A 23,797-nucleotide genomic window follows, 5' to 3' on the forward strand; every position below is an offset into this window, starting at 1 on the left:
GGAAGGGACAGGGATGTCTGCCCGCTGTGGGCACAGCCCGTGGGTTTGTGCCGGGTGCCATGGCCGCTTCTCCCCTCAGAGGGTGCGGGCACTGCCCGTTCCCCAGGGAATGGCCCCGCAGCTCCAGGAGCGCTCCGGCAGCAACGCCGGGGGTGCCAGGGTGGGATTTCGGGGTGCCAGGGGCCGCACTGTGTCCCTCCAGCCCGGGATATTCTGTGTGGGGCCGCACTGTGTCCCTCCAGCCCGGGATATTCTGTGTGGGACCAGGGGCCGCACTGTGTCCCTCCAGCCCAGGATATTCTGTGTGGGGCCGCACTGTGTCCCTCCAGCCCGGGATATTCTGTGTGGGGCCGCACTGTGTCCCTCCAGCCCGGGATATTCTGTGTGGGGCTGCACTGTGCCCCCTCCAGCCCAGGATATTCTGTGTGGGGCTGCACCGTGTCCCTCCACCTCAGAATATTCTGTGTGGGTCCAGGGGCTGCACCGTGTCCCCTCCAGCGCGGCTGTTCCGCGCAGTGCAGGCTGCGCGGCCGCCCTGGGCCGGGCCTGTCCCTGTTGTCCCACACAAAGCTAATTTTAGGAGCAGCGATGCCGCCCCGCTGCGAGCTGCGTGCGCCGGGCGCCGGGCCAGGCACGACCTCCCCGGGCCGCCCCCGCCGCCGGGGCAGCGCCGGGCCCGGGCCGCCCCCACCGCCACGACCGCGGCCTTTCGGCGCTGACTCACGGCGGCCCCGCCGCACGACTCCGGCCCCGCCGTGAGTCACGCGCCGCCCCCGCGGGCCGGGGGGCGGGCCGGGCGGCGGCCGCGCCCCTACAAAGCGGCTCCGCCACCGCCGGGGCAGCGCCGGCATGGACGGAGCCGGGCTGGGCGTCACCGCCTGCGCCGCGGCCGCGGGGCTGCTGCTCTACCGCATCGCGCGGAGGTACGGCCGGGACGGCGCCGGGCGCGGGGCAGGCAGCGAGGGAAGGACGGGAGGGAGGGAGGAGAGAAGGGAAGAGGAGGAGAAGGAGGAGGGAGGCAGGGCCAGGCCATGGCGGGATGCGGCCCGGGCGGCGGGAAGGCGCCACGCGGGGCCCGGGCCGCTCCCGGCTCTGCGGAGCCCGGCCCGCGCCCCTCCGCGCGGAATGTGCGGGGATGGCCGCAGGAATGTGCGGGGATGGCCGCAGGAATGTGCGGGGATGGCCGCAGGAATGTGCGGGGATGGCCGCAGCGGTGTGCGGCGATGGCCGCAGGCGTGCCGGCAATTCCCGGGAATGGCTTTGTGTGCCGGGCTCAGCATCCCGGGCGCGCACCCGGACACCGCCGGGTCCCGGCCCTGCCCCGGCCGGGTTTAACGAAACCCCGCTGGTTTAACGAAATCCCTGAGGCACCGGAGGAGAGGATCCTGCTCCCTTGGCTGGTCGGTGTGGGGTGAAGGAAGGATTGCTGGGGAACAGGTCTGTAAAAGAACAATGCTCTTAGCACAGCGCCAGAACTTGGGGGGGGATTCTGTACAAGTCAAAATTACTGATTAGGGACCAGAATTCTTTGTTTCTCGATTGCACAGAACCTTCCTGACATTAGAACAAATTCAGAGCAATTGAGAATCAGGTTTGCAAAGCATCAGGAGAGATGTCGTGATTTAGATCTCATAAAAGGAGAAAAGCTTAATTTGACAGATTCTAATCTGGCATAGCATGATAGGAACGTAGGGATCTGTGAAATAGGAGGCATTTCAGTCTTTGTAGCAGCAATAGATTTTGCAGTCTGCTGATCTGTTAAATGCTTCTATTGGAGGCAAGCCAGTCCCAAGGGCTCCCTGTGTTAAGGTTCACTTCAAGTTTATGCTTTACAGGAGAAGCATATTCCTACACCCTCGATGTGATGCCTAAGGTTTGCTCTAAAGCATTTACTGTTTGTTTAACCGTATCAGTGATCAGTGGCACATTAGCCCATATACAAGACTTGGCAATTCTATGACATATTTAGGGTAGCCAAGAAATCCAAGTGGCCTAAAGCAATCCCAGTGAAGCAGGCAAGATTTCTTTGACCCAGTTGAGGCTAGCGTGCCTTTTGAGGGAGGAGATTGGGTTTGTTTTGCTCAAGTTTATCAAAAGGCCTCTGGAATGGAAAGCATTTCTTCCCAAATCCTCGAAGACTGACGGTAAATTCTTTCAGGTGACCTTGATAATTTTTTGAGGCTCTGTGTTTGTGTTTCTCAGTGCTATTCTGATACTTCTGAATTTCTTATTCTGCCTTAATTAAATCACTCTTCCATAGTCATCAAGGGGGATAGCTTAATAAGGGACACAGGCATGATGTCAGGCATAGATATGATGCTGCCTTTGCTTTTTGTTTATCAAGCAGATAAAATATTTGATGTCCAGATAGGAACAGAACCTGAGGTGGTTATCACTGGGTGTGTGTCCTTGCCTGAGTCCCTGGGCACCTTTTTTCTGGTTGAAAGGACACCCTTGGGGGAGGACAGGCTGCATTGTGACTTACATCACTGGACTAGAAATTTGGTCTTGTGGCTAAATGTTGTCTATAGCTGCTGGTTCTGTATTCCAGTTCACCTGCTGGAATCTAGGCAGCTGTGATGTGTTCTTCTTGCATTGGAAGATGGGATTTGGCATTGGTCTGCCCTGGCAGCCCCCTTTAGTGACAGGTGATGGGCACAGCCTGGAGCTCCTGTGGCACCCAGGAGTTTCCCTGCAGGGAGCTGAGCTCTTAACCCAGTTGTGCCAACTGTGCCAGCACTTGGTCTGTCCAGATGTGCCAGATGTGGTTTGATCAGAGCTGCTCTGTGCAAAACAGCTCCTCTTCCCCGTGTCTTTTTGTCCAGATTTGCTGGCCTAGCCATTTGAATAATTGCTTTGTAATCCAGTTGTGCCAGAATGAAGACTGATGCTTTAAATACTTTTAATGGAGAATTGGGTTTTTCTTCTAATCCTTGGTAGCCCAGCAAAGAACTGCACATCCACCAGTGGTCTCTTTCAAACTACAGAAGAGTAAACATCTTCATCTTCTGACTTAGTAGTGAAGAGGGTGGGGAATAGATGTAAATAAAAACATTTACAAATCCAGTTTATTACTACCAGCACTTACCAAGGTAGGCTGTTGTTCTGGCAATCCATTAGAAGCATGCACTTCAGCATGACTTTAAATGTGTGTAAACGAGGAGTAGTGAAGAGTGCTGGGAGTTGGAAGGAGCCAAAGTTCCTGCTTGTGTTACATGACAGACACAAACTAATTGCTGGCCAGTGTTTGTCAATGTGCTGCAGCCTGATTTTTGTAAGCATGGAGGAATCCAGCAGCTTCTCTCAAAGGAACATTTTGTCATATTATCTGAGCAATGTCAGACTTTTAGGTATTGATGTCATAACTGAGTTTGCTGCAGGTATTTTCCCCTCAATTTTGTCTTAAGCAAATATTTTCTACCTGCAAAACAGTTTGTGCAAGTCTGGGAATATTTTCTGGGCTTGCTTGGGTGTGCAGGTTGCACAGGGAGTTAGCCCAGCAGGTGAGCTGTGAATGGAATCTCAGTCACTTTTTGTTGCTCAGGTTTTAGCTTGCAGGGAGGCTCCTGTCCAGTGTAGCTGATTCAGATTAGTACAGTGGTAGATTATGAACTCCTCAGGGATGATTTGCCTTTTGATTTGCAAGGGATTGAGCACATGGCAAAGACTTGATTTTGTGTTCTCAGTCTCATACCAGGATCTGCTTTAGCAGTGTGTGCTTTAGCTCACTGCCCTCAGCTGCTGCCTCAGTTCAGCCAAGGTAAATATAGCTCCAAAGTAGTTAAATGTGTATTTGAGAGTCTTTCCAAATGCAGAACTTGCTTTTTGTTTTTTCAGTCCTTCCCAATTGCTAGAAAATTAGCTGCATGTAGCTACCTACATGGTTTTGCCCAAACAACCTTTTTCTCCCCTTGTTCTTTTTGCATCCACCAGATTGAGAATTTGGGATTTTTTTGCATCTATTTCTATGGCAACAGATTATAGTAGGAAGGAAGGAAGTATTATTGCCTTTTATCCTAAATAATCCAAGACTTAGCCAATTCTTTTGCATATATTGTCAGAATGAAATGCTGCTATTTAATCCTTGGTAGTACTTCCTGAGCCTCAAGAGGAATGAAATCCTGTTTGGAAAAAGATGGAAAGGTCTCGGGTGTACTGAGGATTTGGTCTGACATTAGGGAGTTCTCAGGTGGGGTTTGGCACTGATGGTTTTTGCTTTATGGCATAATTGCTTTATACATTTCTTCACTGTGCTTTCCACTTCTGCTATTCTTGAAATTAGTGCTGTTGCCTCTGTCATGTCATGGAATTTAGAGCCTGGGGTGGGTAGAGCTGAGGGGTGGTGTGTGTTATTTCCCTGGGTGCCAGAGGAAGGGGCTGTGGCAGGCTCTGCAGTCCCTGGGCAATAACCTGAAGGGGTTCAGGCTGTGCCCTTGCAGGGGTTGTGTGCTGGATGTTAGATTTGCACAGCTTTTACACCTGTGGTAGTGGGATTGGATCATACAGCAGGTGTTGCTGTCCATCCTTCATCTGGCTGTTTTGACAAGTGCTTGGCTTTTGGACAGCAGTAGCTCATGGATAACTCAGACTATCGACCTAGATTTGTCTGCTTTGAACTCTGGGTTGGTTTGGGTTTATTTTTTTGCCTGTTAGTTTTAGCAGTGATATTTTTAACTCAGCTCAGTTGAGCCCCCTTGGCAGTGTAGAAAGTTGAGCAGGGAGTATTCATTTTAAGAGGGGTGTGGGTGTTTGCATCTATTTTGAGATGAGAATCTGTCATCCTAGTAGCTCCAGCCATTTTCTTTCAGCATCTGGCAGGGAATCCTCTGTACATTCTGACTTTCAGTGCCTCACTTCAGGCATATCCTCATTGTTAGTACCTAAAGAGGAGGCTCAGGCATTGCTTGAGGGTTTGCTATTTTATGAACCGAGTTTCTAGGCATGGCCTGTGGAAATGGGAGTGGGAAAATGTTAATTGTGGAGATGCAGCTACAGAGGTGATGGTGAGGGGGAAGACCCAGCTGGCTGTTTGTTTGCAGGGTGCCAGACAGCACTTCTGCAGCATTCAGATGTTACAGCAGCAGAGAGCATTTCCTAGAGCTGGGAGAAGTTGCTCTCATCTGGGAGCACTTTGGCTGCTGTTGGTTGCTGCCCTGCATTGGAGGCACTCGGATCAATCCCTGGTGGGTCCAGCTGTCTGCATAGCTGCAATCCTGAATCCTGAGCAGCTGCCCTCCCTTGCAAGTGTGGCTGGGACTGGTTCTGACAAACACAGACAGCTGGGCTGTGCTGCCTTAACCTGCCAGGAGCCTCCTGGGGATTGCTCTGAGTTTGGAGACAAAAGCAGAGCTTCTCTGGCAGGCTCAGGGGCCGGGCACTGCAGTTCTGAGCTCCAGCATCCAGCCTGTTGTGGTGGGGCCATGGCACAGCTGTTTGTCTGTACTGGCTGTTGTTTTAACAGGATTGCTTTACAAAACAAGGGGCTCATGGATCAAGGTCATTAGTCTTTATCCCTTCGGTTCTAGTGCATAAAAGCAGGGGATGGAATGTTGATTCCTCAGTTCCTTTAGTACCTAAGTTGTGAAGAAACAGCTCTTTACAGTTGTGGAACCTCAGGATAATGTGGTATGCCCTTGTCCTTGAAAAATTTTCTACCAAGCTGGGCAAAACTGTAACCATGAGCCTGTTTCCTGGGTTTCTGAGCACTGTCACAGGCAGCTCTTGTGGATCCTTTTCCTGGAATCCTCTGTATTAAGCATCAATTCTACTGCACCTTCTCATAGAATAGCACTGCTGATTATGGAGAGAACTTGTACCCCCAAATATGCCCCTGAAAAACAGTGAAATGGGTAAATCACAAGGTTGTTATTAGAGATCTGGCATGTCCATGGTGTTAGAACAGATTGTCAAGCAGAATTTATTTCTGCTTTAGCATTGCCTCTTTTCATTGCTCAGATGTCTACTCCAAGTCATGCCATTAAGCACAGAATGGGAAGATTGGCTGTTTTCCCACATTTGACTGTTTGAGAGCCTTTGCTTCCCACTCCACCAGCTGAGCTCCCTGCTGCTGGCTTTGCTCTGCCCTCAGGAAGAAGCCCACCCATGTGACAGTGAACTGCTGGTTCTGCAACCAGGACACGGTGGTGCCCTACGGGAACCGCAACTGCTGGGACTGCCCCAACTGCGAGCAGTACAACGGCTTCCAGGAGGTACGGGGGGCTGGGGGGCAGTGGGGGGCCTTGGGGGGCAATGGGGAGCCCTGATCCTCAGGCTGCACAGGACAGGTGGACAGCTGGAAGCTCAGTGCTGAGCTCAGCACCTCAGCTTCGAGAAGGAATCCGCTGCACTGGGCTGTGCTGAGCAGAGAGATCAAGACAAATTTCCCTCTCTTGCTTTAAAGAGCAAAAGTGGCCTTGGCATATCTCTGAAGAATGCTTTTTTCACAATTCTTCTCTGGTTTTGTATTCTGTTAAATAGCAAAGCCTGTCTTAAGCTGAAACTCAGCACCACCAGCTACTTGTGATTGGTGTGCTGGACAGTGGGGATGGGAGGAAGATTTGAAGCATTTTGTCTCTTTTTTTTACTTATTTTGTTATGTAGGTGAATGCTAATGAATTGTAGAGCTGCTGACAGAGCTTAGGATTACTTTGAAGATTACTGTCAACCTGGATTTGGTTTTATGATTGAATGTTTGCTTTTCCCCCTGCCTTTTGTCAGAATGGAGACTACAACAAACCCATCCCTGCCCAGTACATGGAACACCTTAACCACGTTGTGTCAGGCAGCCCAACTTTCTGTGACCCTGCCAAACCACAGCAATGGGTGAGCAGCCAAATTCTGCTCTGCAAGAAATGCAACAACCATCAAACCATGAAAATCAAACAGCTGGCTTCATTCTCACCAAGGGAGGAGGTGAGTGTTCCTTAGGGACTGCCATCACTGGAGGATGTTTGTCCAAGGCATTCCCATCCTTGTCTGCTATTCCTGTTCTGTTTATTCCATGCTGCAGCCTAGTAAGCTGGAGAGAGCACTTTTCCAGTGTGCTGTGGAATGATGCTCCAACATTCTTCAGAAGCACTGTGTGGCACTCCAGTGCAGAGAAGTTCAGTGATTAATGCTGCAAATTTACCTAATTCTACTTCAAACTGGAATGTTCCCCTGTTCTAGATGAGCACTGGAAATTGAAACTTGAACCCAAGACATTTCTGAGGTGATTTTACACCTCCAGTACTTCCCATGGCTGAGTTTGTGGGACCTGAGGGGCACAACAGCCCACTAGTTAACATGAAGCTTTAACAGATTTTGTGTTCCCAAGGCTGTGCTGCCCTGCATTTACAAGTGAAGTGGGAGAGGAATCCTGTGCAGCCACATGATTTCCCTGCTTAGGCATCTGTGCCTGGGAGGGCAAAGGGATTTTGCAGTTAGAGCAACAGGATTTTCTTCTGAGCAATTTCCTGGCCTTCCTTTATAATCATAGAGGATGGGATAGTGGGGTTTCTCCTTTGCAGTTTTATGGCTCCCTGAAATTTTGTGCAGAGAATTTAGTGCTGCACTCCTTGGCCTTCAACCATGGTTAAGCCTATGTTGTAGTGTGGTGTGTCCATCCTCTGGCTTGCCTAATCCAGTCTGCTTTGTGTGATTATAGTGAGTTTAATCAGAATGACTCCCAGAGAGCAGATTGAAATTTGATCATACTTAATGAGAATATCTTTGGCTGGTGCCCTTTTCTCAGCTTTATTTCTAGTCCCTGCCTCTTGCCAGACCTATCCAGTGTCTCAAGTACTGCCAGCCTTGGGCCCCTTTTTGGGCATTCAGTGAACTGCAGTGCCTGTGCCAGCTGAGAAACCTGGGGTTGTGTTATCCAGGGTGCTTGGATAAGGGTGGCAGTGACAGCAGGGCTGGCTGTTCCAGGGAGGGAAGAGCCTGGAGTGAAGGAGCAACAGGTTTCTGTGTCCCCTCATTTGAGGAGAGGAAGAGCAATTCTAGTTACTTGTCTCACTAATGTGGAATTCATAAGATCTCAATGAAGACAGCAAAATCAGGCATGGAAATTCAGCATCCTGATGCTGGGCCACATCAGCCTTCTCCAGGGCCCTTCTTTGCCATCCCTTCTGGGACATGGGGGCTGTGTGAGCTCTGTGTGGAGCTGGCTGCAAGCCTGGCCTGAGCTTGGTGGCTGTCCAGGCCTGCTTTAGGCAGCTGTCCCTTAGAGCAAGCAGCTGTGAGGCACCTGCCCTGCTCACCTCCCCCTCCCTGCTGTTCTGCCAGGGCAAGTACGATGAGGAGATCGAGGTGTACAGGCACCACCTGGAGCAGACCTACAAGCTGTGCCGGCCGTGCCAGGCTGCTGTGGAGTATTACATCAAGCACCAGAACCGGCAGCTGCGCGCGCTGCTGCTCAGCCACCGCTTCAGGCGCCGGGACAGCGGCAGGAGCTGCAGCCAGGTACAGCCAGGGGACACCTGGCAGGGCAGGGGCCCCACAGGGAGGAGCAGCCTGGTGCAGGACAGCGCCTTAGAGGGGCGCAGGAGAGTTGCTGCAGGTGCTTCTAATGTTAGTTTGAGGTTTTCCTCTTGCTGGTGTCATCCAGCACATTTGCCAGAAGGTAAGTCTAATGTAATAATAGAATGGATAGAAGATAATGGGACAGGCAGAGAAAGGGAGGTAGGAAAGCTAATTTATGAATGCAGAGCAGGAAATTACTGAGTACGAAGGGAAAAAAGAAAAAAATAATAATGGGAATTGAATTATGGCCTTCTTCTTTCATTGCCCTACCTAACCTTGGCTTCTGCTCTGTTAGTGTCTCTGTTAATGTATGATAATCCCATGTGGTGTCAGCCCAGTAGAGAGACTTAGAAGGACTTGAGCAAAGCAGCCCAGTAAACCATGGAGTCTGGAAGTGTTTCATACAGCACTGAACTTTGCTGCAGTTCATTCAGCTTCTGACAAAGTGTTTTTTCTCCCTTCCTCTGTAGAATTTGTGTTCATCTTCCTCTTCCACTTCCATCACCACGCCAGCTCAGGTGATTCTTCTGCGGTTCCTGGCCTTCCTGAGCTGTGCTCTGCTGGTTCTGATGGCCTTGTACGGGTCAGGCGACCCCTTCTCCCTCAGCACAGCTGGCCCTGCTGCTGGCCCCTCTGGCCCCACATCCCTGCAGAACAGGACAGGCGCCAGCAGGGACAGGGGCAGTGACAGTGACAAGGACGGTGGCAGCTCCAGGAGGGGCTGGCAGGAGCTGCTCCTCCTGCTCCCAGAGCACCTGCTGCAGAACCTGAGCACGGCGTGGGCCTATGGCAAGAATCACCAGGTGGCAGTGGCCGTGCTGGGGCTCCTCACCTGCCTGCTGGCCATGCTCCTGGCCGGGCGCATCAGGTGGGTGTGTTATCTCACTCTGCTCTGGTGGGGGCTGCCTAGTCCTGTACTGCCTCGGTGACCCAGGGGTGAACATTTCCCACAGTGGCACATTGAGTGCTGCCTGCTTTGATTCATTCCATTTAAGCTTGAATTGCTGTGAATGGAAAGTTGCCTGTTCAGCTCTGGTAGAAAATGGAGCTGATGTGCTCAGCCCTTGCCCGGCAGCGGGCAGGGCTGCACGTGATGTGCTGTGTCAGAGGCAGTACAGAGCCTGCTCAGCCCGGGTACCCTCCCCACCCTCCCTGTCCTTCCCAGGGCGCCTCCCTGCCGGCTGAGCCCCTCTTTGCTTTCTGTCCGTGGCAGGCTGCGGCGGATCGACGCCTTCGCCTCGCTGCTGTGGTTTGTGGTGATGGCTCTGCACCTGGCCGAGAGGTACCTGAAGACAGAGAGCCCCAGCTGGCTGGACACGGCCAAGCTGGGCAGCACGTGGCTGTGCTGCCTGGTGGGCTTCACGGCGGCCGTGGCCACGCGCAAGGCGGCGGGAGCGCGGCCGCGCAGGTCAGAGCCGGAGCCGGGCCTGGCACCCCCTGCCACTGCTGCTCCTCCCTCCTCTTGTCTTCCTTCCTCTGATTCTCTTTTTCAAACTTAGTAAGCGCTGAAGAGCTCTTCTTCCTTTTTTTATACATATATATTTATATATACATGTATATATGTTTGTGTGTATGTGTGTATATATATATATATGTGATTTTTTTCCCATCCTTGCTCACCACTGTGCTAGCTGCTTGGAGCATTCCCACTGCTAGCCATGGGAGCTGCTCCTGCTGCCTCCATTCTCCCTTGCTCCTGCACCCTACGTCAGCAGTACAGATACCCAGCTTCCCCAAAGTCACTTCTTCAGCAGCTGCCTCACAAACTGCTCCATAAATGCAGCCTCCTCCCCATTCTGCTCCTCCAGCCAAAGAGATTCTGGCTCCTCCTGGTTCTTCTCACTGCCTCTCCATCCTTAGCCACTCACTGAGGAACCCTCTGCCCTGATCCACCATGGGGCTGCCTTCACTTTCCTAATGGTGCTGTTCATTTTGATTTGGAACTGATGGGAACTTGCCTCTGGATTTGGAGTCCTCGTTAACACGTGCTGTGGTGCCCAGGCACATGAGGAGGGACCACAGAGCCCATAACCTGCTTCTTCTTGCCTTCCACTGTGCAGCATCACTTACCTGTATCCTCTCTGCTCTGCCCTTCTCCTGGCTCCTGTTTTAAATGGAGAAGTGTCCTTAAGTGCTTTTGACTGAATCTTCAGTAATTTATTCAAAAAGGTGCTTTAAAAAGTCGAGTAGCTCAGGGTGTCTTATGCCTGAGAGCATTCAGCTTTTGAGGTTACATTTTCAGCTCTACCAGTGGCTGTTGCTTTCAATGCCAGTTTTCTTTGGGTTTTTTACCCACCTGCTCCCTGAGCAACATCTTTCTATAAGCACAACTGGATAAAAATCTCTGTGTTTCTCCACTCCTGTAGCCTTAGAAAGAGAAGTATGGGACTGACAAGCTCATGCTGTGATAATCTGGCCAGCTTGCATTGTACATCACCACTCAGTGCTCATTGCTGAGGGCACAGATTGGAAGGGTGTGCTGTAGGAGGGGGTGGGAGCTGCTGTGGGGCTGCATGGCAACAGAGATGGAATTTTTGGGTTCTTTTGGAACTTGTGGAGGTTCTTTTTGTAGTCTGGCATTGTGCTAATGGTGTGGAAACTGTGGCTTGGAGCTGAGTGCCTGGCACTCCTCTGCTGAAAGGCTGGGATTGCTGTGGGGAGGAGGGAACTTCCAGCTGGTTGGGTTTTTTAGGATTAACTTGTTGGGGCCTCTTAGGATAAGCAGTCTGATTATCCTGCACAGTTGTTTGAAAGGCACTCCACTGAGTCTCTCATATGGATTTTGGTCTTTCAAGAGGAAATAGCACTTTTATAGGAGATCTGCTATTTTCTTCTGTTCAGAATAGCACAGTGGAACTCACCACCCTAACAGTCTGATGGAAGTTAATTGGGTCTAGTGATCTTCCAGTGTATAAACTGTAAAATAATCAGAATGGGGCTCTCACTGTGAAGTATCTGCAACTCCTGCTGAAAAATGCAGACACTACTGGGTGCTGCAGATGCTGGTGAAATTAAAGGTGCTTTTTTAAAGGAAACAGAAGCTATTTCCCAGCTGTTCATACTTACTGTTGCTTGAACTGCTGTTCATTGTGAAAGCATAAAGGTAGCACTGCCAAAAGCTCTGAAATTCATGAGCAATAAGCCAGGCTGAGCCATGGGAAGGTGCAGCTCCTGGCTGTGTGCCTGGAACTTGGCAAGGGCATGGCCACACAGACCTGCTGCCCACCTGGGCTCTCCTTTGGAGCCTTTTTCTGGTGCCTTCAGATAACTTCAATATCCAGCTCCAAGCTAACAGAACCTGGCTCCTTCCTGGTGCTTGTGAATGATGCTGAGGGTTGTTAATTACCCACAGGAGGAATCCAGCACCTGCCAAGTCTGGTTCCATCTTCCCATCACTTACCAGTCCTGACCCAAAACATTTGTCTTCCAGCTCACAGGCATGGGAAACCTTGAGCTATTATGGCTATTAAGTGAAATAAGGCATCTGGACTTTTTTTAATTCCTCCCTTCTTCCTGCTTCAGGACTTCCAAATTTTCCTGATAAAGTTCATGTAAGAAAAGACTTTTATCTGTGATTGTCTTCTGCACTTAGCTGTACAATTTGGATTGAAAGTTCCTCTTGCTGTTCTCCTGTGAGATGTGTCCATGGAATGGGAGGAATCTCATATTTGAAGGATATATTGAGAAGGCTCAAAGGAGGGGTGTGTGAGAAGCTGACAGACTCTGTGGGAATGGTCATGGTAATGTCATGCCTGATTCTGTCAGCAATATCCATTTGTGAAATGAATCTGTCCAAATTTTCTTGCCCAGTAGTAAGGAAACTGTCAGTGGCAGCTTCTGAAGATGGCTGGCAGCCTCTTCAGATGTTTTATTTTTCAGGAGCTGAAAGTCAAGGTCTTGTTTCATATCATCTCCTATCTCCTCTAAGTAGCTGCTTCCCTCCGTTTTTAGGAGCACTTTGGTTTTTTCTTTCTATTTAAACTACTCATCCTCAAGCTCCCTTTTGTGATGATTTGCTCTGGAGTGTTACCTTGGTTTACCATGCCTGTTCTTTCCTCTTGGTACCATTTTCCCTATGCAGTGCTGGGATGGGATGGGGAGGATGCACACTAAATGTTGGGAACAGGCAGTTGCTGGAACTGTGGGAAGGAGAGGATTTACACTGTGAAGCCTGAATAATCCTTTAATTAAGGAATATTTTGGCTGTGTTTGCACTGCAAGTGCAAATCTATGCTGAGTTTAAAGTCCTTAAATGTGGGATATATGTTAACTGCAAGTGACAGCTGTTTGTCTTCACTTTATGCAGATTAATACAAATTACATTTACTAGTTGCACTAATTTGTGTCAGAACATCTAAAACTACTTTGTTTAATGGCCAAGCTGTACAACTGATCTCTGTGGTGCTTTGTTCACAACTTACAATTGAAGAACTTTTGTGTTTGTAATTGGGAACATTTCAAAGGTGAAACAGAATAATGAAGTACATATGGAAGTGGGGTTCATTTAATGCCAAAGAAGCTTTTGTTTTTGCTCAGGTGTCAGCTTATTTTCCCCACTTCTTGGTGCCTCAGCACGTCTGTGCTGCTGCTTCTAAACACTAAAACCTCAGAGCCTCAAAACCAAACTTGCAACAATTGAATTTTTGGTGTTTAGAGACTCTGATGCTGACAGCCTCCTTTCTTTCTCCTTGTCTCACGTGCTTTTGCTGGTGATGGGGTAAGGAAAGAAAGGAGGAGGGTGGGTTTTTCCAGAGATGTTCTGATCTATAAACTGTAGCATTCAGTCTGCACCAGCTGTGTCTCAGACAAGGAGCCCTGCAGTTAAGTTGTAAGTTAGCAGTATTCTGCTGTTGACTGTGGAAAAAAAAATAGTCAAACCACTACTGCCTTTGCTGAGACTGTTCTTGCCACACCTGATTTCAAAGCCAAACAGGCTGTTCTAGCCACTGCCCTGCCATAGGCTCTGTGGGAAGGTGCTTTGCATTTGTCACTCAGCAGTTAGAGCTATCAGCTAGATTTCATCTGTCATCTGTGCCATCTAGATGCAGGTAATCCTCTAACTCCATCACTGCTTGCCCCACAGTGACCCAGCAGGAGCAAATGTGTGTTTTGGTGCACAGTGGTCCTGTCCTGTGCAGCTGAGGTGCTATTTTGTGACACATTTCCTTCTGCTGGGTGGGATAAGAGCTAACACAGGCTTGGTAACAAACAACCACAGCTGACACAGAATCATCCAGAACCACTTGGGCAGTGCTTTGAGCTTGTTTTCCCTTAGCTGGGCTCTTGCTTCAGGCCACAGAGGAGCCCAGGGTAACCTGTGGTCTCCAGGTGCTGTTTTATTGCCTGAGGATTCTCTCAGCCACACAGGCCAGGGCATGCAAACATCTTCACAATATTAGAGGGTTTTAGCCCAAAAGCCCCTAATTCAAGGTGCTGTTTTTTCATACTAGCCATGTATGACCACACCATGTGTGTGGACCAGAGGATGGTGACAGCAGAACAGAGGTGCTGTGGGGGTGTTAGTGGGTTTTTGTGTCACTTGAAATCAAATCTGCTGCATGCCCAAGTGCCTGGCTCTGGCTGTGGCTGATCTGCCAGCTCAGATCTTGTACCCTGCCCAGCAGAGCCACATTTCTAAAGGGGCCAATGTGGGTTCATTAAGTGCCTTTCCCTGGACAAGATTTGGGACAACACTGTGTTGCTTTGCTTGGTGGAGCCATGGCTGCAGCAGTGCCCATGTGTCTGCCAGGCCAGCACTCTGTCCCTCCTGTGCCACCAGTGGCTGTGGCAGGGCACAGGGGGACACCTGGGCTAACATTCCTGAGCACCTGCAGGGGCTGAGGGGGATCCCAGAGCAGCATCTCTGCTGCTGCTGCTGCTCTGCTTCCTGAGGCCCCCAGTGACATCAGTGCATGCCAACTGACCTTTGTGGCCCTTTACATTCTCAATACACTCTCTTTATATCCAGTTCTTTCTCTTAACTCCTCCTCTCCTACATCCATGCTTTGCATGCCCTAGTGAGCTTGGGTGTGTCAGAGGGTGTGGGAATATAAAAATGGTGTAGTGGCTTGTTATTTTGGCTTTATGAATATTTATCAAGTGTGCTGAAATTATGTGAAGCTAATAATCATGCTTAGATACTATAGGAAGTATGTATTGATGTAATGTGGACAAAGTATTTATGCTCTTATAAAAATTAATATAATTAATAGCCAGATAATTGCTCCAGACTGACTGCACTTATGAAAGTTGAAGGGAGCTGTGGTATATGGCTTTGCTTTGGTTTGCAGAGATGCTGTTGAAGTTGTGTGCTGTCACATACAGCCTGCCAGGTCCTTGCAGGTGAGCTGTCACCTGCAGGTACACTTGGCTCTTGGAGCCCTGGCAGGTGCCTTCCAGGGAAAGGGGCAGTACTCAGTCCTGAAGTCATCCCCTGAAAAGCCTCATTTGGGACCAAAGCTCTCGAGTGTCCAGGCAGGAAGAGGTTCCCTGAGCATTGTTGGCATGGCAGCAAGTCTGTATTTGTGTGTTTGTAGGATGTGCACATACACACCCCTCCCCACTGTGTGCCAGCAGCTGGGGAAAGGCACAGTTGATGCCAAACATCTGTTTCCTAGAATGTCTTAGTGCAGGGCATGGCAGCTCTAATCCAGCCCTGCTTTTCCATCCACAGCAGGCAAGAGACAAGAATTCTTACTCTTGGCAGCTGAAGCTTCTAGCTCTCTAAGCCACATATCAAAATGTGAATGTGTGAGAGCTGTGCCCATTTTAGCATTACTCTCCCTTGTCCTCCTGCCTGTTTTTTGTTCTGTGCTGCTCTTTGCTCCTGGTCCTGTGGATCTGGCAGGAGGCACAGGCTGAGTCAGGAGGTGCAGCAGAGCAGGGCAGTGTCAGGCACACAGGGTAACCTGTTTTGGGATGACAGGGACCTGTTCTGCACCCAGTGCCTGGGACATGGCACGTGGCTCCCCAGCTGCCCAGGGCAGATGGACCTGGGCACGTGCCCAGCCTGCCTGGGGCTGCATCTCCCCCTCTCACTTCATGGGCTGAATTATCTGCTAGAGCAGTGGGTCCATCTGCAGCCTGGCCTGCCCTCCATGTGTCTGTGTGTCCCAGGATGATGCAGATCTCTGGTGAAATGTCAGTTTAGAAGGCACACAGCTGTGGTGCTGTCTGAGGTAGCAGGGAGCTCCTGGGACAGAGCAGGGGAGCCTCTCCTGGCAGGAGGAGTTTCTTCAGGACCGTGTACAGTCCCAAACCTTGTAATACCCTTCTTTAACCTTCTATTTATCTATTTTTAAAGTATCTGTGTAGCAGAGTTGTGCCCAGCTGTCTAGTAACATTGTGATCATTGTAAACACTAATTAAGATTCCCAATTTTTGATGTTCACAATATCAAGTTCTGAAATAAACGGCTTCCGGGCCTTGACTATTTCCACAAACTATCTGACTCCAGAGCCTTTTTTTTTCCTTCTTTTTTTTTTATGTTCCTTTTTTTTACTTTTGCCAGAGCCACTATTACCAGGTGACAAATGGCTTAGAGCTGCAGTGCTCTATCCTGGGCTGTGATGTGGTTGCTTCCTGCCTTATGATCCTCTTGATCTCCTCACCTTTTTTCATCTGCTTCTGGAAGAAGTTTTGGTTCAGCTGCCCATTCTCAGGCATGAAGCACATTCCCATGAGAGCTTTTAGCAGCATTGACATGGCAGTGGCAAACACTAAAGAGTGCAGAGAACAGGAGCAGGGTTTGCACATTTAGCAGGAGTTTGTTCAGAGCAGATCAATGTTTAAGACATACTCTGGTCAGAATTCAGTCCTAAGGCACTAATAAGCTTTACTTAAAATTCTTTAGCTTCTTTTTGCTAATCAGAAAAATTAGTTTTCTGGATGGTTCAAGACAAATGATTCTCCATCTTCTCCTGCCCTGAGGGTGTGGCTGCAGTAGCTGCAGGTAGCAGTTGGGTGAGGATGAGCAGTGGGGCTGTTGAGCACAGAGCCAGTGGAAGCAGTTCCAGTCCCAGGACTGTGGTTATGAGTGATAAATGACTGTGATGCCCACTAAATGAAAGACTTGCAAAAGCCAATAAACCAGTTAAGCTGTTTTCTGCTGCAGCAAGGAGCTGTGTGAAGTTGGACCCTTTAGCCCAAAGACACAGAAGGTGCAAAGTTAGGACAGAAGAGCCATGTTGCTCTCAGGTTGCTCTGCTTTGGCCCTCCACAGCTCTGGCACAGTCAGGGGTAGGTATCACTCTTTCTCCTGTGGTTCATATCAGTCCTGAGCTGCATTTCTAATTCCCTTTCCCATTCATTTCCTCTTACAAAGCTGAGCTGGGCACATCCATCTCTGTGTGTGGAGGGCAGATGTGTGTGGGCTGCTCTAGAGGACTCCCCATGGATGCAAAGCAGGATTCCCTTGGAACCTGGAGAGGTTGGGCTGTTGGGGCTGCCAGACCAGCACATCCCTGGCTGCACCAGGACCCTGCTTGGCTCACAGGTTCAGCCTCCTTGAGCTGCTCAGGATTGGTGCTGGCTGCCTCCCACTAGCAGATAAGTAGTTTATAAAATACTTTAAATTGTAATCTTAACTCTAGAGTTAGTATGGCATAAAATTGCTGCACCACCTCTTTAATCTCCAGGGTAGAATGGCACGTGCATAAATCACCCCACAATGCAAGGCTGAGATTTTCTTCTCCCTCTGATTTGCTCCTGGCTTTCCTCTGACAGAAAAGCCACAAAATCCTGTTGCTGCTCTCATCTGTCTCTAGTTCCATTAAACCTCCAAATATTCTATATGCTAAATTGTATCTGCAAAATCAAGTATCTCCATTTAAAAACATATGCCCTTCATACTCAATTCTTCATCATGATTTATTTGACATTTCTATTACCTGCTTCTAACTAAAAAATCTTACAGAAGAACATTCAGAGATTCTGGTTCATATTCTTGACTTTCTTTCATCTATTTTTCATTCAGTTGTTAAAAATAATACAAAATTACTGCATTTTAACATCTGGACTTCATAAAGCATTCTCAGGGTGATTTTCTCATCCAGGGTATTTTCCCTGGCATTCCTAAACTGTTCCACCCTGTATTGTGGGTCAGGTTGGTGCAGTTCTTTTCCCAGAGTGTAGGAACATTCCTGTAAACTCTTCAGCACTCTTGCACTGTGAAGTTGGTCCAAGGCTGGTAGCAAAGGCAGTGTTCCTGCAAGGCAGCAGGAGAGGCAGCTGCTGGCATTCCTCACTGCTGAGTGTCTGTCCTGCGTGTCCTCTGCAGGTTCCTCTCTGGGGACTCCATCACCGTCTTCCCCAGCGGCCCTGGCACTGCCTTCCCTTCACCTGCCACGTCTCTGTTTGTCCCAGCACCTCCCAGTCTCCTCCACCTGACAAACCAGCAGCTCTTCAGGTCCCCACGCAGAGCCTCCTCCTCCTCCCTTCCCGGCCGTCTCCACAGGGCGCTCTCGCTGGGCACCATCCCCTCGCTGGCCCGGGCAGGTGAGGGCAGGGGCTGGGGGGATCCAGGTGAGGGCAGGGACTGCCAGGGGCTGGGGGGATCCAGGTGAGGTCTGGGACTGCCAGGGGATGGGGATTCAGGTGAGGGCAGGGACTGCCAGGGGCTGGGGGGATCCAGGTGAGGGCTGGGACTGCCAGGGGATGGGGATTCAGGTGAGGGCTGGGGGATCCAGGTGAGGGCAGGGCACTGCCAGGGGATGGGGGGATCCAGGTGAGGGCAGGGACTGCCAGGGGATGGGGATTCAGGTGAGGGCTGGGGGATCCAGGTGAGGGCAGGGACTGCCAGGGGCTGGGGGGATCCAGGTGAGGGCAGGGCACTGCCAGGGGATGGGGATTCAGGTGAGGGCTGGGGGCATCCAGGTGAGTGCAGGGCACTGCCACAGGGGGAATGGCACTGGATTCACATGGTTGTAGTTCTGTTATAGTCCTGTTCAGGGATGGCTGCTCCTGGGGCACAGAGGAGTATGCAGCACTAGGATTTGGGGCTTGGCAACAGCTGAGCCACCTGGGTTCAAATTGTTTTATTTTTGCATTTAGATTCTGGCTACTTGTTCAGTGGGAGCCGGCCAGCCTCGCAGTTATCCCAGTGCAAGGAATCCCCTCCATCAGGTACTGCTCCAGCCTCCCAGAGCAACACACCTTGCAGAGCTTGCTCTGAGTGGGTTCAAATGTGTGGTGTGGTTGAATTCTTTCCTCCCTGCTTGCATTCCTGGGAGAGAGGATAACCTGGGAGGGATGATAACCCATGGGGGAGGATAACCCGGGAGGGATGATCACCCGGGAGGGATGATCACCCGGGGGGGATAACCCGGGAGGGATGATCACCCTGCAGGGAGGATAACCCGGGAGGGATGATAACCCATGGGGGATGATAACCTCGGGGGATGCTCACCGCTGGCTGTGCCCTCGGGCCTTTCCTTTGCAGACCCCTTGTCGCTGCTGGCCGGCAGCCGCGCCCCGTCGCGCATCCCGTCGCCGGCTCCGTCCGTGGCCGGCTCGGTGGGCTCCAGCTCGGGCTCGCTGCGGCTCCGGCGGCCGCTCATCAGCCCCGCGCGCCTCAACCTGCGCGGGCAGCGGCTGCTGCTGTTCCCGGCGCGGGGCCAGGTCCCGCTCGGCCCCGAGGAGCGCCCCCGCTGCGACAGCCCCGCCCCGGGCCCCGGGCTGCCCCGGAAAGGCCTCCTGGAGCGGGGAGGGCCAGGTGAGCCGGCAGAGTGGCTGGGAAACCTCGGGAGAATCCCGGCTGTGAACTTGCTTATCTTTTTCTGCTTGCAGATATGAGATCTGCTGTGGAAGGGGGGAGCATTTGCAGTGATAATTCCATCAAAAAGGAGGATCGCTCGTCGCACTCATCTACCTGTGTGGTAGACACGACTACCAAAGGGGAAGATCTGGCAGGCTGGAGAGGTGAGTGCAAGTCTGGTGACTGCTTTGTGCATGTGGGAGTGTTTCTGTGAGGGTCATGAGATCTTTCCTGCAAATCAAATAAATAAGTAGTTGCAAAATGGACCTTCTGCCTGCTATTCTAAGATCTTCACAAAGCTGTTCCTGTTATTTGGACTGTCTGAAGAACACTGAGTGAGTGCTAAACTGAGACAGTGGGGATGCAGGTGTCAAGAGCATGAGATGAGATGAAAATAGAGCCAAAAGAGGGCAGTGGAGTCTTTCCTGACAGGCAAAGTGCTTCAGCAATTTCTGCTTGTGCTGAAGCACTGGACAAAGAGAAGCAGTACAGCATCTGTTGACTTTTACCTGCAGTTTTTAATGTCTGTTTGTGCTGTTCCCTTTTCCCCTGTTCTCCATGCCAAGGTCGCTGTGGTACCTCTGCTCTCCGGGGCCTGCTGGCCATCAGCCTGACTCTCAATGCTGTCTTCACATCAGCCTATGTCTACAGGAGCCTGCGCTGAGCTGGGCCAGCCCTGCCCTTCTCCTGCTTCCTCCTGTCCTGAGGAGACAAGAGCTCAACTGGCTTCATGGCCATGGCCACGCCACGGTGCATGCTGTATTAAAAAACTACTGTACACTCAACTGGCATGAAAAGGAACTGGGCAGTGCTGCCATCACCTCCAGGTAGAACATATCCCAGGACTGTCCCTGGGGATGGCAGGCAGAATTCCCAGCTCCAGCTCAAAGTGGGAGGCCAGTCCAACGGCCACACAATTTCTTTCAAGAGAACTGACCTGAGACAAAAGCCTGAAAATGTGTGAGCTGCATTTTTAGGAACCTGCCCCCAGCTCTCCTTTCTGACATATTGACCTCGTGCTGATGGTGCTGGTAAAATGGGGAGAATTACAACAAATGAGCTGCAGAAGAGGGATTAGTGGCTGGTGCTGGGCTTTGGCTCCTGTCACAGCACCCCCAGCCTCTGCTCTTCTCTCTTCTCTTTGACATTCTCCTCAGTGTCAGTGAACTTCCTTTAGTTGCCTTAAGCTTGCCTAAGCACATGGATGACCTTGGCTGCTCTGTCATGTTCTTGCATCTTTAGATGTCCTTGTGCTTCCAGCTGGACCTGGCCCTGAGGCCACTTTCACCAGTTCCATTCTGGCCATGCTGGTTCTCAGCCCCTGTGTGTGGCTGTGTCCAGCCAGCTCTGCAGGGCAGCACAGCCCCAGACAGACACCCTGTGCTGGCTGCAGCACAGCCTGGAAGCCCCTGCTCTGCTTTGCCCAGGAGGCACTGACTGTGTTACTCTGAAGTGGGTGGAAAGAAAGGATCCCAGTGTGATTTGCACCATGGTCAAAGGGCTTCAGCTCCCAGCTGTGCTGGAGTTCTCACTGAAGCAGTGAGTGCCAGAGCCTGTTCCTGCTGTAAATCACACAAATCTGTTTGGTGAGGAGCTGTCTGATTGTATACATCTATCCAGAAACCTGACACCTCTACCTGATGTTGGGATTTGCTAAGTAACTGCTTAAGATATTTCTTGCTTAGTAAAATGCCCAGGTGCTCTCAGAGATGCCAAACCTGCTTCTGGACAACTCAGCCTTCTGGATAGATTCTTCTTTTCTAACCCATGGAAAGTAGTAGAGTTTCAAAAGCAGTTTGTAATTTGGGTATTCCTGCTTTGGGGTGAGTCTTCAGCATTGCTTAGAATCCAGGGGCCATTTAGGATATTGTGCTGAACACTCAGAATCATTTAGTGCATCTTAGGGGAAAAAAAAGAAATTCTGATCTTGATGTTTTGGTTCCCAAAAACCAAGTGCAGAGGGCAGATTTACCAGAGTGTCAAAAATACCTGGTGAGAAGAGAGTTGACTGGCATTAGCTGTGTATTCCCTGAAGCAGGACTCGGATCTATTGAGTTTTTTTGTTGTCTCTTCCTTTGGGCTCCTTTACCTCAAATTTCACTCCCACTGCCCTGTGTTTGCATTCTGAATTGGTGCTTCCTGTGTCTTCCCCTGCCTTGCTGCTGTTCCCTCTCCTGTGTTCTTTCATGTGCCCAGAACAGACTGTGTCTGCTGACCTCCCTCTGCTCTGAGCCTGAGGGTCACACCTCACAGTGATGATCACCCTTTGCTTTTATTCTTGCATGTTTTGAGTTCCTACCCCAGCCTCACGTGGTAGCTCATGGGAGCCCTGGCCAGACTGATCAGCTTTACTGCTGCTGATTCAAGCACTGAAAAACTGAGTATCTCTGTGTTTCCCTGTGTGGATTTAGCTGCCCAGCTCCAGCTGTGGGTGAGACTGGTCCCTGCTGTGCCTGCCAGGGGGAGCAGACCTGCACACACTGGTGGGTCACTCCTGACTGCACCTCCTTTGGGCTGCTCAGAGGGCTGGGAAGGAAGGGCTGGGAAGGGCTGGGAAGAGCTGCAGAGCCAGCAGCTCCTGGACAGGGCCCAGAGCCAGGAGAGACCTGCAGCAGAGACATGTGCTGCAGATTGATGATGAATTTTATTGTAACTTGCATGAACTGTTCCTTGTAGCCAAACCAGGCCATAACCTTGTTGTAAAGAGATTTTTGTCCCTTTTATAGACTTTGCACCCCTGCATGTGTACAGGCAGGATGATGGCAGAGCAGCTGCCAGGCTTCTCTTTGAACCTCTGCTCTCTGGGTTTGATGGTGTTCTGGTGTGTGACATCCCATCCACACATCCCTGTCCTGCCTAGAGGCCTCCTACAGAGACAAGCTGCCAGAAAGTGCTGTGGCTTTGCTCCTTCTCACCCAGCAGAAGTGCACTGTGACTCCATGTATGCAAAGCTCCCTCTGACCTCCCAGCCTGCCTGTTCCACCACCACACTCACCAGGTTGCAATGCCAGCCTTGCCCTCCTCCCCAGCCACCTGCAGCATCTCCACTCCCCTCCCCACCTGCATCCCAGGGCAGGAGCACTTAACCTGGCACTGACTTCCATGGCTGCTCACAACTCTTCTTGGCAGGGCTTCAGTGACCTTGTCCAAAGCAATAGAGAGACTTTGGGGTTTATTGCTGCAGAGGGAAGTTTTTCATTGTGGTGCTAGAACTCTCTCCCGTGGTGCTCTCATGGTTGTGAAGCCTTTGCTGAGGAACACACGAGTGTGAGTGTGTGAGTGTGAGTGTGTGTGTGTGTGCAGATGTGCAAAAACATTTGGAAGGCTTCTTCATTTCAGAAGATCTGAGCCCATGTTTGTCTTTATATTGTTGGCCTTAATCTAGCTGGTAGATACTGTGTCTGTCTTGCTGCTCTTTTCTGGACAAAGCTGGTTTGGAGGAGGCAGAAGTTCATCTGGTCCCCCTGTAAAAATCTCTGTGTCTGATGGTGTTATCTTCATATTGGTGTTGGTTGGGGTGGGGGGGAGATTTTATTTTTCTAATATTTTTTCCTACTGTAGAAACTATTAGAGTGTATGGAGTGGAAAAGATCTTTACCAAATGGCCTGATGAAATTTGAACATGACTTAATAATACCAACAATTAATGGTCAGGTGGAGTATAAATGAGCTTTATTTCCAGACCTTTTCCATTTCCTACTTTTCACTGAAAATGTCCAGGTACTTTTTCTTTGGATATGGGCATGTTCTGAGACCTTGCAGATACTTTAGATGATTTTGCTGTTCCAAATTAGAAGGAATTTGTATTTTGGAGTCTGGTTCCAGTTCCACAGTCTGGGGAGTTTGGCAAATGTGACAAATATTCTGCACATATCAATTTGATGGGATAGAGGGAGTGGGTAGAATGAGTTTCTGTTTTCTGAAGTTTATAATACCTTTTAATGTAAAATCTTAAATTTACATTAAATTGGTCACTGGGGGGAGGTGGGGATGCTTATTGCTGGCATATGTGGGCCAGATTCACTGAATTTTAGGCTATTTGTTCAAGCAACAGATGAGGCCTGTGAATGTTTGATCCCCACTCCCTCTTCTGGGTGCTGGGCACATCTGTAAATCTCTGCTGGACTGGCTGGGCTCCTTCTAGCAGGGCAGCTGGACTGAAGGGCTTCTGTTGCCTGTGGATGCTGCTATGATTTTTTTCTTCCAAGCACCATTCCTGGAAATAACAATGGTCTTAACCTCTCACAGACATTTGTTAAAAGTCTAAAATGGGCCAATCTGGCCCATACTTCTTTTTTTTCTTTTCTTTTTAATTTTTTTTAACATGTGTTGCATCCAGAAATTATCATCACTGTGTTGTGGGATGGGAGTAAGGCACAGAGGTTTTGTTGATTGAATGGGTATCTAGAGAGGGTGAGGAGGACAATTTCAAGTCCTAAACATTATTTCCTGTGAAAGAAAGATTGTATGTTCTGTGTGTGTACTTCTTTGGGGAGCTCTATCACTGTACAGTTTAGTTAAACATGCTCCAAGGAAGGA

At 50.2% G+C, this 23,797-nt stretch overlaps 1 protein-coding gene across 1 annotated transcript; it reads left to right on the forward strand.

Moving 5' to 3' along the window:
- The first annotated feature begins 689 nt into the window (after nt 1-689).
- TMEM201 (transmembrane protein 201) lies at nt 690-23,174 on the forward strand. Its single transcript, XM_079326272.1, has 12 exons — nt 690-923; nt 6,089-6,209; nt 6,718-6,912; nt 8,269-8,445; nt 8,976-9,373; nt 9,719-9,913; nt 17,783-18,000; nt 18,556-18,627; nt 18,944-19,216; nt 19,291-19,422; nt 19,825-22,493; nt 22,539-23,174. The coding sequence occupies exons 1-11, from the start codon at nt 850-852 to the stop codon at nt 19,920-19,922; spliced, it is 1,953 nt and encodes a 650-aa protein (XP_079182398.1). The 5' UTR covers nt 690-849; the 3' UTR covers nt 19,923-22,493; nt 22,539-23,174.
- Nucleotides 23,175-23,797: the final 623 nt, after the last annotated feature.

This window comes from Erithacus rubecula (assembly GCF_903797595.1).
Source record: "Erithacus rubecula genome assembly, chromosome: 24".
NCBI classification, from domain to species: Eukaryota; Metazoa; Chordata; class Aves; order Passeriformes; family Muscicapidae; genus Erithacus; species Erithacus rubecula.

Excerpts from the sequence above, each read along its gene's own strand:
- TMEM201 (XM_079326272.1), top strand. The coding sequence starts at position 850 with ATGGACGGAGCCGGGCTGGGCGTCACCGCCTGCGCCGCGGCCGCGGGG. Across the intron at positions 8,446-8,975 it reads GCGGCAGGAGCTGCAGCCAG|AATTTGTGTTCATCTTCCTC; the intron begins GTACAGCCAGGG and ends CTTCCTCTGTAG. Across the intron at positions 9,374-9,718 it reads CTCCTGGCCGGGCGCATCAG|GCTGCGGCGGATCGACGCCT; the intron begins GTGGGTGTGTTA and ends TGTCCGTGGCAG.